The 13,402-nt window shown below is 38.1% G+C and overlaps 2 protein-coding genes across 6 annotated transcripts in view; one reads left to right on the forward strand and one right to left on the reverse strand.

The window, feature by feature from the left end:
* Positions 1 to 1,862, forward strand: part of LOC110378983 (tissue inhibitor of metalloproteinase) — a 37,664-nt gene extending 35,802 nt beyond the window's left edge. For all 5 annotated transcript variants that reach the window (XM_064034144.1, XM_021338460.3, XM_021338459.3 and 2 more), the window contains 2 exons: positions 564 to 682; positions 1,371 to 1,862. In XM_064034144.1, the coding sequence (XP_063890214.1) occupies positions 564 to 682; positions 1,371 to 1,428 (177 nt within the window). In that variant the 3' untranslated portion in view covers positions 1,429 to 1,862. The remainder of the gene's footprint in view (positions 1 to 563; positions 683 to 1,370) is intronic.
* Positions 1 to 9,040, reverse strand: part of LOC110378997 (synapsin) — a gene marked incomplete at its 5' end in the record, with an annotated part of 58,473 nt that extends 49,433 nt beyond the window's left edge. The window contains 8 exons of the mRNA XM_049846896.2: positions 2,163 to 2,267; positions 2,341 to 2,467; positions 3,099 to 3,184; positions 5,413 to 5,573; positions 5,880 to 6,098; positions 6,330 to 6,466; positions 7,361 to 7,486; positions 9,015 to 9,040. Of these exons, the coding sequence (XP_049702853.2) occupies positions 2,163 to 2,267; positions 2,341 to 2,467; positions 3,099 to 3,184; positions 5,413 to 5,573; positions 5,880 to 6,098; positions 6,330 to 6,466; positions 7,361 to 7,486; positions 9,015 to 9,040 (987 nt within the window). The remainder of the gene's footprint in view (positions 1 to 2,162; positions 2,268 to 2,340; positions 2,468 to 3,098; positions 3,185 to 5,412; positions 5,574 to 5,879; positions 6,099 to 6,329; positions 6,467 to 7,360; positions 7,487 to 9,014) is intronic.
* Between the last annotated feature and the right edge of the window lie 4,362 nt (positions 9,041 to 13,402).

Genomic DNA, 13,402 nt, shown 5'->3' on the forward strand with positions numbered 1-13,402 from the left:
TTCGCGAGCAGATCTAAATAAAGAGATTGAAACTGTGATTGAAATAGAAATTCTTAAAAGATTTCAGTTCGCAAAACTACGTGCTTGCTACAAACTTTGAAGTAACATTTGGTTTTAGTTTAAAACTGCTAGCCAAGCCAAAAAGTTCGAGATTGTAGCCGATTGCCACATATCAATGACTCCCAAATATATGTAAAATATTCGTTTCTCCGTATGCGGTCCAATTTCCTATTTTCTTCTCAACTCGTTTTCCCAAACATATTATTCATGAGTTGAGCGGATGAATATTTTTCTTAGCATGACATATATTGCTCTGCCTACTTTATATTGATATTCTGGGGTCATGTTAGCTAGTTAAATGCTATGTTTATTTTGGGTGTCACATAATATTCGATACCTACTTTCTAGGCCTACGTTACGGGCAATAAATAGAAACGCTACGAAAAATGCTACGATATTCTCGTAGCCGCACTTTTCGCTTTTATTTCGTTTTGTAGCACATGTAGGATAAAAATGATAATGACGAGTGTAGTATGTCGAGACTAATGGCATGGTAATGGCAGGTGCACATGAATCGGCGGCAAACAAAATCACCGAACTCTTGCGTGACGGCCTTCGACGAGTGCTACGAGCGACACGGCATCTGTCTACACGACCGCAAGCGCCGGTGCCACTGGACTAGGTAAATATTTGTCATTAAATTATAATATATCTTTAAATTGCTAATGACACCTATTGGTATATGAGTGTCGTCCTTATCTGGTAACATGATGTTGACAAATAGTTAATAATAATAGAAGATAATGGAAAACCCAAGCGTAGTCTGTAGTTTTCAGTGTGTGTACTACGTGAAAGCTGTCACGTACATACTGGTTTATGGAGTGAAAACCTGTATGTATGTGACAGCTTACACGTACACACACTGAAAACTACAGAAACAGTTGCTTTCAAACATCACTGTATGCCCCTATAATTATACCTACTTAAGTCAGCCATAAGGAAATAATAACAAACCTTCAGAATACAATACCTACAAATCTCTAATTACGACGGCAAAGGAATCATAAACAATAAATTTCATAGGCAACCTTGAAGCCCATTACTAATTCGCACTCGGTGTGCCAAACCAGATTACTCATGCGAAGAACGATTTTATGCTCCCATTCACGGTTATATAAACAGTCGAGCAATTCACAGTGTGAAGCAGTAGGTTTCTCATTTCAAACAATATTAAGATGGGATAACATTTAAATTGTCACTGTTCGTTTGTATTACGGGGAACAAGTTCCAGGCGTAAACAGCGGGCGTTTGATGTGGGCGCGGTGCCTCGCGCTGCAGTTCGTCACTCACCGCTAGTGTTTGTGTTACAGGGCCCCCGCTCTCACGAGGTGCCTGCAAGCGACGGGATCCAATAGCACCATGACTTGATTCACCCTCGTCGATGCACAAGTTCACTTTAAAATGTACCTTTTCAACATCTCATTACGACGTCCTCGCGAAAAATTACAAATTCATTCACACCCATCGCTAATTGTATGCAAACAAAGCAGCTGTTATACTAAACCAAACATTAATTATGTAACTCTAGACTCATTTCGACGTTAAGTTATATAGGTGTCTGTTGTGTGTGTGAAATATGAAGTTCAATTAGCCCTATTGGCAGTGAGACGAATTTATTGTTTAAAACTATTTAAAAATTGTTACTTTGTGATTTTTCTTTTGGACGCTTCTAAATTGTTGTTTTGTCTTCTAAGACAAATATAGTTATAACGTTATTTTTGTATTATTTATTTGTAAGTTAATGATTGTAAATTAACTAATTATAGTGATATATAGGTTAAAATAAAGAAATTCAAACGGAATTTTTAGTTTCATATTTTAGCTGTACAACCTCTTTGTCAGAAGCCTAATAAAAGTTTAACGGCAAGCCTGCGACGCTGTTACATGTTGATATTGTATTTTTATGGATCATAAAGATGTGCGCAAACTTTCAACGAAGATATCTAAGAGAAAAAGTTGTATTCACGTACATACACTTAATAAATGATTTGATTGCATATTGTTGAAAATCCGCATCTATATTTGGATTAAATAGAATAGAGAAAGTAGGCAGCTCGGAACAGTTGTTATATTAAACACAAACAATCTAAGTATGTACTTACCATATCGGTGTGGTTATGATAGTAGGTCTGCTCGATGAGAGGGAAGTTCTCCCTGCCAAGGCGCCGTTGTAATTGGAGAAGATGGCCGAACACCCAAGGGCGATCCTAAGCAAACAGAACTGTTTAGTTAAACCACTCAACCAAGCAAATTACTGAATGTATCTAAATGATAGAGTACCTGGAAGTGGTAGATGGAGTTGAGGCTGTTGATGGAAGGTACCCCTCCAAACTTGAGGCCCAGAAGTAGAGCGCGATGGTCGGCCCCCGCATCGCGTACGTTTTGTCTCACCAACACGAAATCCGGCCTAACAGGGTACAGGTGTATCAATTAGATGATTTATAAAACATTTTGCAAATAGCCCTCACTGTACTTATACAGCATTAATATTCAGTGAAACTACGTTTCCAAATGTTTTCCTTTACTTCAGTCGTGGAAGGAAGTAGTTAACATAAGTTTGAACAAACTAACTTATGGGTTGTCTATGATTATGTAAATAATAAAGCGCCCACACTTCAATCATGGCACGACAACGCAAACAAAAGTTGTTACAAACTTCCATTTATATTTTATGGTTTCATACACAGTTTGAGTCACCGACGTTTTATCTATAAATAGGGTTTAGTTAATGTGCTTGTTTTGCGGTGGATTAACTCATCGACCAACTTATAATACCTTTACAACCCAATAGGGACTAATTAGATTGTATCTCCAGATAATAAATCTCATTATTAATCCACCATTAGAACTCTAATAACAATAATGTTTCTCCTACAAACACCCTGTGTAATCCATATTTCTCCTAGAATTCTAAATGAGTTTAAAGCCAGCTTAGAGCTCTCTTAATTACGTTATTAACTTAGCGGAGTCTCGTTTCTTTATAGAATGTGGCGAGAAAATATTACAAATTAGTATGAAAATGAGAAAATTACACTTACTTGAAGCATCTAGTGACTTTGGTGCCGCTGCGATAAACGGCCATAGATACGTTGGCTCCGTCAGAATTGGCCGTCACGGTCAATTCCTGTGCAGGGAACGGTAAAACTTATACAACTTGTGACTTGTGTAATAAAGGAACGGGTTGATTTCATTATCCCTTTTAACTTTAGCTTCAACCTTCGTCCCTAAACCTGTATACCTCGAAGAATCACTTTATATAGTAGTATCTGAAGTGCCTTTCTTGAGTTTAATGGAATATTTTATGTAGTTACGTGAACCTAATTTGGAATAAAGTCTTCAAATGAGCCATTTATGCATGAACTCGCTGTGTATTAGAATTGAATATTAACGACATGTAAATCCATCTCTTGCTTGAGTTCGAGAGTCTTTCAAGACAAAAACGTAAAAGAAAACAGCAGGAATTACATTTTTCTGAAGAAAGGTCAGGGCATAGACATAAAGGTCTAGTTAATTCGGTATGAAAAAAGACATCACGAGGGCGGGTTACAAAATGTTCGTAATAATTAACAAGTTCACAGAGGCTCTGTACACATTGACGTGGACACGGGCAGTGTGCGCCTGAATATTACAATAGTTTGTTCTACAACACCTATTTAGTAGCGAGGGTACATAATTGAATGGAATTTCAGGTGCTATGCCGGCTGGATTTTGGGTACACATGTTGAACACTTTATGGATACTACTGCCATACTGAACTGACAATATGTAGGAACCTAGTAAAATATGCTTTAGAAATAAACATGATCAAATGCCAATTATTTCTAGCAGTTAAAAATAGCGCTATTCAAATAATACGCCTCATTCACAAGGGGACGGAATGATGCCACGACGCATTTGTTCCCCAATAAAGTCGGAGCTTAAACCGGTAAAAACCTATGAACTTGCCATCTGGCACCGTCAGTCAATCAATACTTTTGAATGGAGGCTGCGCGTGACAGACACGAAGGCGAAAGACAAATAGCTTTCCAGATATATCTTCAAGTTCTATTATTTCCGAACTTATAGACATACTAGCTTTCCGCCCGCGGCTTCGCCCGCGTGGAATTCGGTTCACCCCTCCCGCTGTGGGTTAGCAGCGGTGAGGGAGTGTCAGACTCTTACTGACTAAAATCGTCGTGTTCCGTCCTAGGCCTTTTATATACCAGGGCCGCGGTACCTCTTTCGAACAACCCGCAGCCGCGGCTGGCCCTGGCGCTACTGGGCCCCACTGATTTCAAAACACGTTAAGACTAATTCGCGGCGAACCTTAACACCATCAACCTTATCGCCATCTATCGAGCTATCGGGAAGCTCGCGATTGAACAATGAGCTACAGGTTAAAGCGCGAGATATCATTGCACTTCTTACGTATCTTAAAAAAAAACAACGTCACCACGTTTTAAAAAGCTATCATTCCACTTCTTACGTATTTTAAAAACACATCGTTACCACGTTTTAAAAACACCCAGCGCCATCTATCGCATACCTCAAGAACTAAATAACTTAACTAATACTTATACCAATTAGTAATTCGTTGAATTATAGTTATTTCAGGATAAGTAGATGTAAAAAAAAAACAGTTAAGACGATAAAACAAATTGTACGTCATCCCTCGGGAATTCCTCATTTTCGAGGATTCACTATCGTATCATTTAGCTTCTAAATTTATATGTTCATATTCGTTTGCAATATATAAGTAGATGTAAAAAAAAAACAGTTTAGACGATTAAACAAATTGTACATCATCCCTCGGGAATTCCTCATTTTCGGGGATTCATTATCGTATCATTTAGCTTCTAAATTTACATGTTTATATTCGTTTGCAATATATTACCTTGTTTTAAACGACACACAGCGCCATCTACAATCCATCCATCAAGCAAACAATATTTTTGTTTTCCCTCGGGAATATCTATTTTTATCGGGATAAAAAGTACCCTATTATTTAATCCGGACTTTTAACTTTACGTCTGCAAAATTCAAAGCAATCGGTTCAGTAGTTACGGCGTGAAAGCGGAACAAACAAACAAACAAACAAACAAACAAACAAACAAACTCACTTTCCGATTTATAATATTAGTAAGGATAAACATATACATCTATGTGAAATCCCTTGTGGTTTGAAGCGAGTAATAAACCTATTTCTTTCTTTCTTTCAATAGGGGAGCGTATTGCAATTAATTGTGCACAAATCTGGATTCCCATGGGCTCTTCTGTGACTTACATAGGAGGAAGGAAAATAACATTTGCCTGACCCAAAAATATTCAATAACTGTAACTATATTCGATTAGATAGTGTTTCTGCATACTCACTCTAAACTCGGCTTGTTCGACACGGATGTCCCACTCGCCGGGCAGGCGGCGGCCTCGGAAGTACTTAGACCAGTCGGTGTTCTGATCATCCACCACCAGCAGCGTCACACATCGGTCCCGGTTGTACCCACGACCCACAGATGCTACTGATGTCACGCTCCCTAAGTTAACACTTATTGATTTAAGTTGGAGTCACAAATTTAAATATCCAGACAAAAAATTCTGGCACTCCAGCAAAGATGGGAAAAAATGCTGTTTAATATAGATTAATTTCTTAACCAGTACCGCGAAGAGCGATAGGTATGATAAGTCCAAATTCTACGCAGAGAAATTAAATTCCGATTTTACTCTTTGAAGACACATTTTCTTTTGCAAGATGACATATATTATGATAAAGATTAAACCCGAATTTCGAGGCAGCCGTCTGTAAAAGCTGCTCTGCGGAGATGGCTTTAAACATACTTTACCTAATAAATTGGCGCCTTGATCTCTTGCGGCGCCAGTGAGGGATTGTACTCGTTGCAGGAGAGACTCGCGTGACTTCGCCGGGGAGGAGGGAGCGGAGGTCCCGCGCGATCCTCCTCGCAAGTTCAGTGAGAGGTCCCCGCCACTGTTCGCGGCGGCGGCTACACTCGCAGACGGTGCGGGAGGAGGACCCGAAGCGCCGCTGAGACTCCCCCCGGTGGCTAATTCAAATAAATACCAAATGCAACCTCAAGCACACACATTTATTCATTCAAATAGCCACGAATTTATCAGATAGATGGTAGTCCCAAAAACATTGTAATCTGTTGTGTAATCCGGATTACAAGTCACGTTAAATATGGTAGTCCTAAACACACAAACTCTTCCTTGTTATTCGATTGACGATAAAGTTGTCGCTGAAAGAGATACTTATTGGGTAGTTTGTTTCTTACCCTGGGAGGCCGGCCTTTGATTCTGCGGTTTCGGCTGACTGGTGGTGGCCGGGCGGCCGGTGTAGGGGTCCACCTCGCCTTCATCGCACTCGGACTGCAGGTCCCCCGAGCTGAATCTGCGCAACGCCTCCACTGAACTACTCGCCGCACGCCACCGCCACGCCGCGCCAAGTTACAGGGACACGCACAGGAAGGACAAAACCGACACACAATGTAGCCACTCATGGTCACCTAACCTTAATAATTCGCCAATTAATGTGAAAACTGCCATTAAAGCTATCGTAATTAGAAATAGCTCCTACAGTGCTGAACTGAGAAGCGTTCTATCTTATCTATTAGTCTGACTTAATCGGAGGTCACATAAATGTTTAAAGAAATAAACGATATCTTAGCTGTAACAATGGCTCTTGTTAAGCAGCAACATCGAATCACGACAATGACATCGAGAGGAAAGCGCCATGCACTGAATGCAGGTTGTTCAGAACTGTTATTTGTTGTGGGACAGCAGCCCCAACAAGTAGCAGCAGTGATGTGGTCACATACAATCACAGTCGAGGCTGATGAGTGGTGCTACACGGTATGTAAAGTGGAGCGGGGCGGGGAGGAGGGGGGACGGAGGGGGCAACACTGGGCGGGACATGTCGAGTGCCGACCGGGGTGGAAGCAGCGCGGTGAAGCGGTTCGGGCTTTTTACGGTGTCATAAATTTTGTTTTATCCTTAAATTATAAAACTGAGCTTTATATAAAAATGTGTTTTTCTACCAACTTATTAACAAAGTAAACTAACAACAGATACTAAAAAGTAGAGTAGCTAAAAGATTTGCAAAGATTCTACTTATTTTAACTTTGTTCCTAAAAGTATTACAAGAGTTGATTGAAAATCTGACACCATAATCACAAAAATATAAATCCAAATGACTTTAGTTAATTGCAGAACTCGAATCTATTTTTATTTTAGGAAAGAAGAGAACATGCAAATAGGTACATCAAGACAGAGGTTTCGGAAGAGGACAGATAACATGCAAACTTACCTTCGTTTCAGGTAATTGACATTGGTGGTGAAGGAGTTTCGGAAGCTTGAGAAAGACAGGGTTGATGTGGTCGCGGCCTGCGGGCCACAGATCCCAGGGCACCCCGAACGCTCTATCTTGCCGCCCCTAGTAATGAAATCACATCAATTCCATGAAACTATAACAATTACTTATACAATTTGTGGTCTCACCTTCTTATTAACTAATACATTTACCGCACAGAAACAAGATATTCCAAAACAAAAGAATTCACAAAAAAAGGTTAAGGAATATACATTCTTATTCTATTCTTATAAATACCTATTAGTTTCGGAACCGAGAGCCGTCGTACCTTTACCGCAATTTTATCAGACAAAGTACCCGCCGCAATTCCGGTCCGTGACAAGGACTCCAGCAAAAACTCAATCACATTTCCACCCGATTTCCAGCAACGAAGGAAAAAATAACGATGGATATTTTAGAAATTCACTACTCCGTATTTTATTTTTTGAGTATTGAACATAAAAAAATGTTTTGTTTCTGAAATGTTAACTCAAATATTCTAAGAATTGTAAATTAGTTACAGTGCATTTCCTGTTCGTTTCAGCGAAGGAATTCTAATATTGTTGCATACCTGGCCAGTGAGCACATTTGTCACTGTTATAAAACACATTACACTAGTTTATTACAACTGCTATTGCTGCGTAGATATCAAAGGTCTAGTGTCATACTACCTACAATAATAAGCTTAATAAAGTATCTGGAGTTTGTATGGCCAATAATGTGTAACATTTGAGTGTTTGGAACAACATTATGACTTAAAACGTTAATTTTCTTGAGTTACTCAAAGGCAATTCTAGCTTCTAATTCACAATGCTCCAACTGTCATTAAAATATGTGTGTACTTAGGGGTTATGAACGTGTAATGAATTTAAAGTATTATCAAATGCAACGCAATCTGCATAACTGTGCTTTAAACTTTCCCTCATGTCACAGTTCATGTCTGTTTCAAAAGAAGCTAAGTATCATGTAAATGCTGTAAGAGTCTTTACTCTTTAGCATGACAAAAACACACAACTGGTACAAAGGAGTCGAGTGAGACTTAAGTAGGTGCTACTGTACCCCTTTTTACTCACACGCCCCTTGCATGCAGCTGAAGTAGCTTGCACGCTGTTATGCTCAATGAAATGACCGCTCGGTCCGTTTTTATGTTTCATTTGAATGAGCGTAGTCGCTGTAAATAAAACGAGGAAATGCACGTAGAATGGGTAAACTTCAAGTGTTTATTTAGTTAGGTGTAAGCGTAAGTGTACTTATAGTATCTTAGTTTGAGAAAATGAATATTTGTGAAGAGAATAGAAGCAAGACTTGAAGACTTCTGTGTAGGTAAGTAAATACCGTAACTGGATTTACCATAAAGCCAGAATACATACTCTAAGATAACATGATTTTCATGGATCTTGAATAGCGGTTGGAACAAGCTTTAGGTAAATGTAAACCGAAGCGTAAGGCTGATTCCCTAAACCTTCAGGTACCAATGCAAAAACAACCTTAAATTCCTTCGCAAAAAGACCATCTTCCTTCTTGCTTACATAAGACGTTAACACGGTGAATTCTTTTCACACAAACATTTCGTTTTGCGTAAGATACAAAGTAAATATGTACATAAACTTACCTCGGGAAATCTACCGGCAAGTGTCGCAGACGTCAACAATGTTAATGGAATAAATGCGGCTAGGTGAACAGCTTGCGAGGTGGGGGAGGAGCTACCTGACAACCAAACGAAACGAATTATTTTACACGAATCAAGAATTACAAAACAATTACATTTGTTCATAAAATAGAAACTATATCATTGTATGTGGTTGTATGTAGTATGATTGGTGGTCAGTGATAGTGTATTTAGAGTAAAACGTAAGTTTGATTAATACTGTATAACTCACAAGCTACTCATTCTTAAATAATGCAGTCCACAAGCAATTAGATCCAATTTGAAGTTTTTATGTTGACTATATATTTTCCTTTTTACAGTTCCGTTTTCCAATAACCCCGTGAATGGTAGAGAAATACGCATAACAATAAATTGAGTTATCTTCGTTCCATTTTACACGCTGGAGAATTACTTTTATTTTATATCGAACGAGTATGCATCTCTGAAAATCGTTTAATCAGAACATGAAAGCGATGCGAATACAAACAAGCTCGTTTATTTACTTTTATTAAATATTGTACCATTTTCTGGCAACGAGTCATCATCAATAACAATAAAAGCGCAAGAATTCCTCACGTATTCGTTATGAATATAAGTTGGGGTAATTAACAGATTAATTGTACAATACATTCGCCCTGCGCTAATTAATATCAGCCTACGACATTACGCCATCTCAGGCCTGAATTTCAGAAAATACTCGAGGATATACTGGAACTATTCTATGCACAAACCTAGTGCCTAACACTTACGACTGCTCGTAACTAAGTTACCATATTCATGTCTGCTTCGGTGGTTTAGTAGTGGCTACAAGAAACATTCCTGCTTTAGATTTTATTTATTCCTTGCTTTTATATTGGCGGACGTCGTAAGTCAGGGTGGTTTGAATTATCAGTGGTAATTAATTACAAAGTTAATTATTTCAATATCACACATCTACTTACTGTCTAACCCCTCTACGCAAAGAGCTTTGAACTTATTATGACAAATAATTATGATTACTCAGAATTACATGAAAAGTGGAGCTCAGAATTTTATCATAATGTAAATTAGCATTCGTCAAATTTGTATTTCGGTCATGAACTTGGATAATGTAACACTGGCTTGGAATAATTTATTTGTGGGCTTCGCGGAGGGCCGTCCGTGTCACCCATCAACCGTTATCTAGCAGTTTTCGTACCCATTTGTTAAGACATGGATTAAAGCAACCCTTGTTTTTTGCAGAAATTAATTACGTTTATTTTGTATAATTTCATAAAATCTCCAGTGAATTCATAAAACTTATCCATTTTTCGATCAATACACGAAGAGAGAGCAGTATAATATTTTGAAGCCGTTTGTCAAGCTTAATGTCGTCCAACAGTCAATAAAAACTAATAGTTTTCTTTGTTTATGAGGTATACCTTTGGCGTCAGATTTGGCACAAAACGAGACCTATATCGAGGACAATAGAGGGGTCGACAGTATAATAACATCGTAAACCTGAATTACAAATATCTTGGGTTTTAGGTACCTACCTATGTAGAGGTACATCAGTTTTTCAATAGATTTTTAAACTTTTCACACAGCCATAACTAAAAAGACTGTATCCACAATGCAATTTGATTTGCGCATTTTCCACTCTGTCTACGTTGTCAGTTTTCAATTGCACTTCTCTTTCCAAAACTGTTAATTGGACGGTTTGGGGTAAACGTTCACGGTAGTTTGGCACAATATTCGTACTCTCACTTGACAAATTTTGTGCCGGTGCGAGGAGTCACGTCAGCGGCAAACTGGCGAACGTCCAACGAACAACCCTCCGGCAACCCGCCCGTTACGTAACCAACCCGCCCCGTAACCTATTATTGGGCCATTCACTTACCTATATTCGGACGTTTCTACTTTCCCCCAGATTAAATTCCAAAATTTACAGTCCCAGTTTTGGTTTCTCACAGTTTATTACGCCATTTTATTGTGGATCTATAAAATTGTAGCCTATTTCGCGCGTAATATTCTTGTTTGTAAAACGGAACATATTTTGGGTTAATTCAAGGGAAGAGAGATCTCTAAGGGTAGTAAAGAGGTTTGCAGCTGTTAAGCGCAACATTTTGGAAGGCGTACATCAACCGTGACCTCAGGGGGCACATTATACCCTTTGTATCTCTACGAAGCGTGTAAAGCCACTCGGCTGATAAGTCCAATATCCAAGTTATTTGTGATAAAATATTTCTTTACTTCATACAAAATTACTAATATAAAGCGAAATTGCCTTATGTTCAAAATCATGTATGTTCAATTTAACTTTGTCCTCCAAAAATTTGCTAACCATTACAAATAATTCTTAAAATTATCTACTTATTTTCAAATAAACATTAATACTGACCATGTAGCCATACAGCTAACTATTTGCATAATCTAGATTATTATGTCTGGAGACTCGACTAGGTATTCAATGAATTTGAAACTCGGTAGCGCTTCCCAGTTATGTTAAGCGAATTCATGAAATTGAGAAGTTTATAGCGCCAAACTATTCCTAAATGTCTGCATTGCGTATTAAACATGATACAAAGAAAGGTACACAAGTGAACGACCGCCCTCAGGGATTAAAGTAATACCTTAAGAAATGAATCAAAAAGTTTTTCCTATAATACCGCCCGTCGCAAGAGATCAAGGATAAACAAACAATAAAAACATTTTAAGAAAGAAATATAAAACAAAAAACATCGGATTTAGCATTCACAAAGTTCTCGCAACCATTAGTAATGTATTTTTTTAATAAAGGCACTCCAGCATGAAAGGGTCAAAAATGGTAAAAAGGTACGCCTGGAAAGGGTTACTCTAAAAATACTTGAAGGTTTAGCTCGCTCAATTACTCTCTCATTAATTATGGTTATAAGGTTAATTTACATAATCTGGTAGAGACGTTAAATACTTCGCTATTTTGTGTTTGCAAACTACATATTTAAACGATCCCTGCCAAAAAAAGGGAAATAAATATGTCCACCCACTAACAAATAATCGTGTGTATAAACAGAGGCTGCTAGGTAGAGCTGGCGGGCAGCCAAGCCCGTGACGTGGTAGTGTTACGCAAGGATCGATCCTAGGACCCGAGTGCCTAATGCTGGCACATTCACAAACAACCCGCTACGTGATTCGGCATTAAGTTGGCACGCAAACAATACGTACCTAGCACAGTAATACGAGTACGTACTACTATATTTCGAATCTGAAAAAACCGAGGCTTCGTGAAAACATCAAGTTACCTTCTGTTCGGTAGCGATATTTCATGCTGACATAGCAGTGTAAAACAGCGCTGTAAGTAATGTTACGATCGCGTGTACTACTCTTTGCTATTCATTATACGGCAGGCGTTGCGAGATTCTGTGTCGGTACAAATCTGAACATAATACGAACAATACCTATTGAAATAATTGAAAGCACGTACAAAAGTACTTTATAAGGCAATAAAGCGATAAAGTTTGATAGTTAACCGTGGTCGTAATGCCGTCATTAACTATGTAGAATGCGATGTCTCATGTGGCCGCCGTGGGATATGTTCAAACTAATAAAACGTAACAGCTAGTTCGGAACACTGGGTAATTGCCTACTAAACGTTCATCGACGAACGATACCTTCCTATACTGACAGATCTTCCAAAGAGTTCTTGATATATTTTTATAGAATTTTAATATGAGGTCTTGATTTTAAAGGTATTGTCGAAATATGAATTAACTTTAATTTAAGAATTCTGTTGAGCTTTTCTTGACATATGCAAATATTATTTAAGATCGAATTTTAAAATGTCTTTAAATTACGCTTCAACTGACATAATTAACGAAGTTGTGAAATTGTTTTATTCCCTAGAAAAAAAAAATTGCTGGAAAAATATCCAACATAAGTGGCGGAGGTCGTTATAACAATGTCACGTTCAAATTTTCTCTACACAGTATAAAGTAATGCACAAAATTGCTTTTCCTTTCTTCCCTAGAGGATTTGTAAAATAACTTTCCCTCCCTCTATCGTTAATTCTCCAGAGCATTTGTTAGTCCATCAGTTATTTTTATACGCATAAAATAATAAAATTAGGTACGGGTATATGCAAATGAAGCTCCATTTTCACACAAAGTGAATAATTGGACCCTAACCTTAATAATGCTCATATTTTAATGGTGCCCAGTTTATTTTTTAAAGAAGGTTTTCACTTAACATATAAACCTTTTCTTTTGTGCTTTATTATATACCTAAATTCAAAATACAACATGTGAAAGGCAAGATCATTCCGTATAAGCCATACATATATGATCGTATATATGTATCATATCATCTCTATCGAAGCCAAACGGAAATTGAAAAGTTCTTTCAGCATTGTATACTGC

This window comes from Helicoverpa armigera, chromosome 4, assembly GCF_030705265.1.
Source record: "Helicoverpa armigera isolate CAAS_96S chromosome 4, ASM3070526v1, whole genome shotgun sequence".
NCBI lineage: Eukaryota > Metazoa > Arthropoda > Insecta > Lepidoptera > Noctuidae > Helicoverpa > Helicoverpa armigera.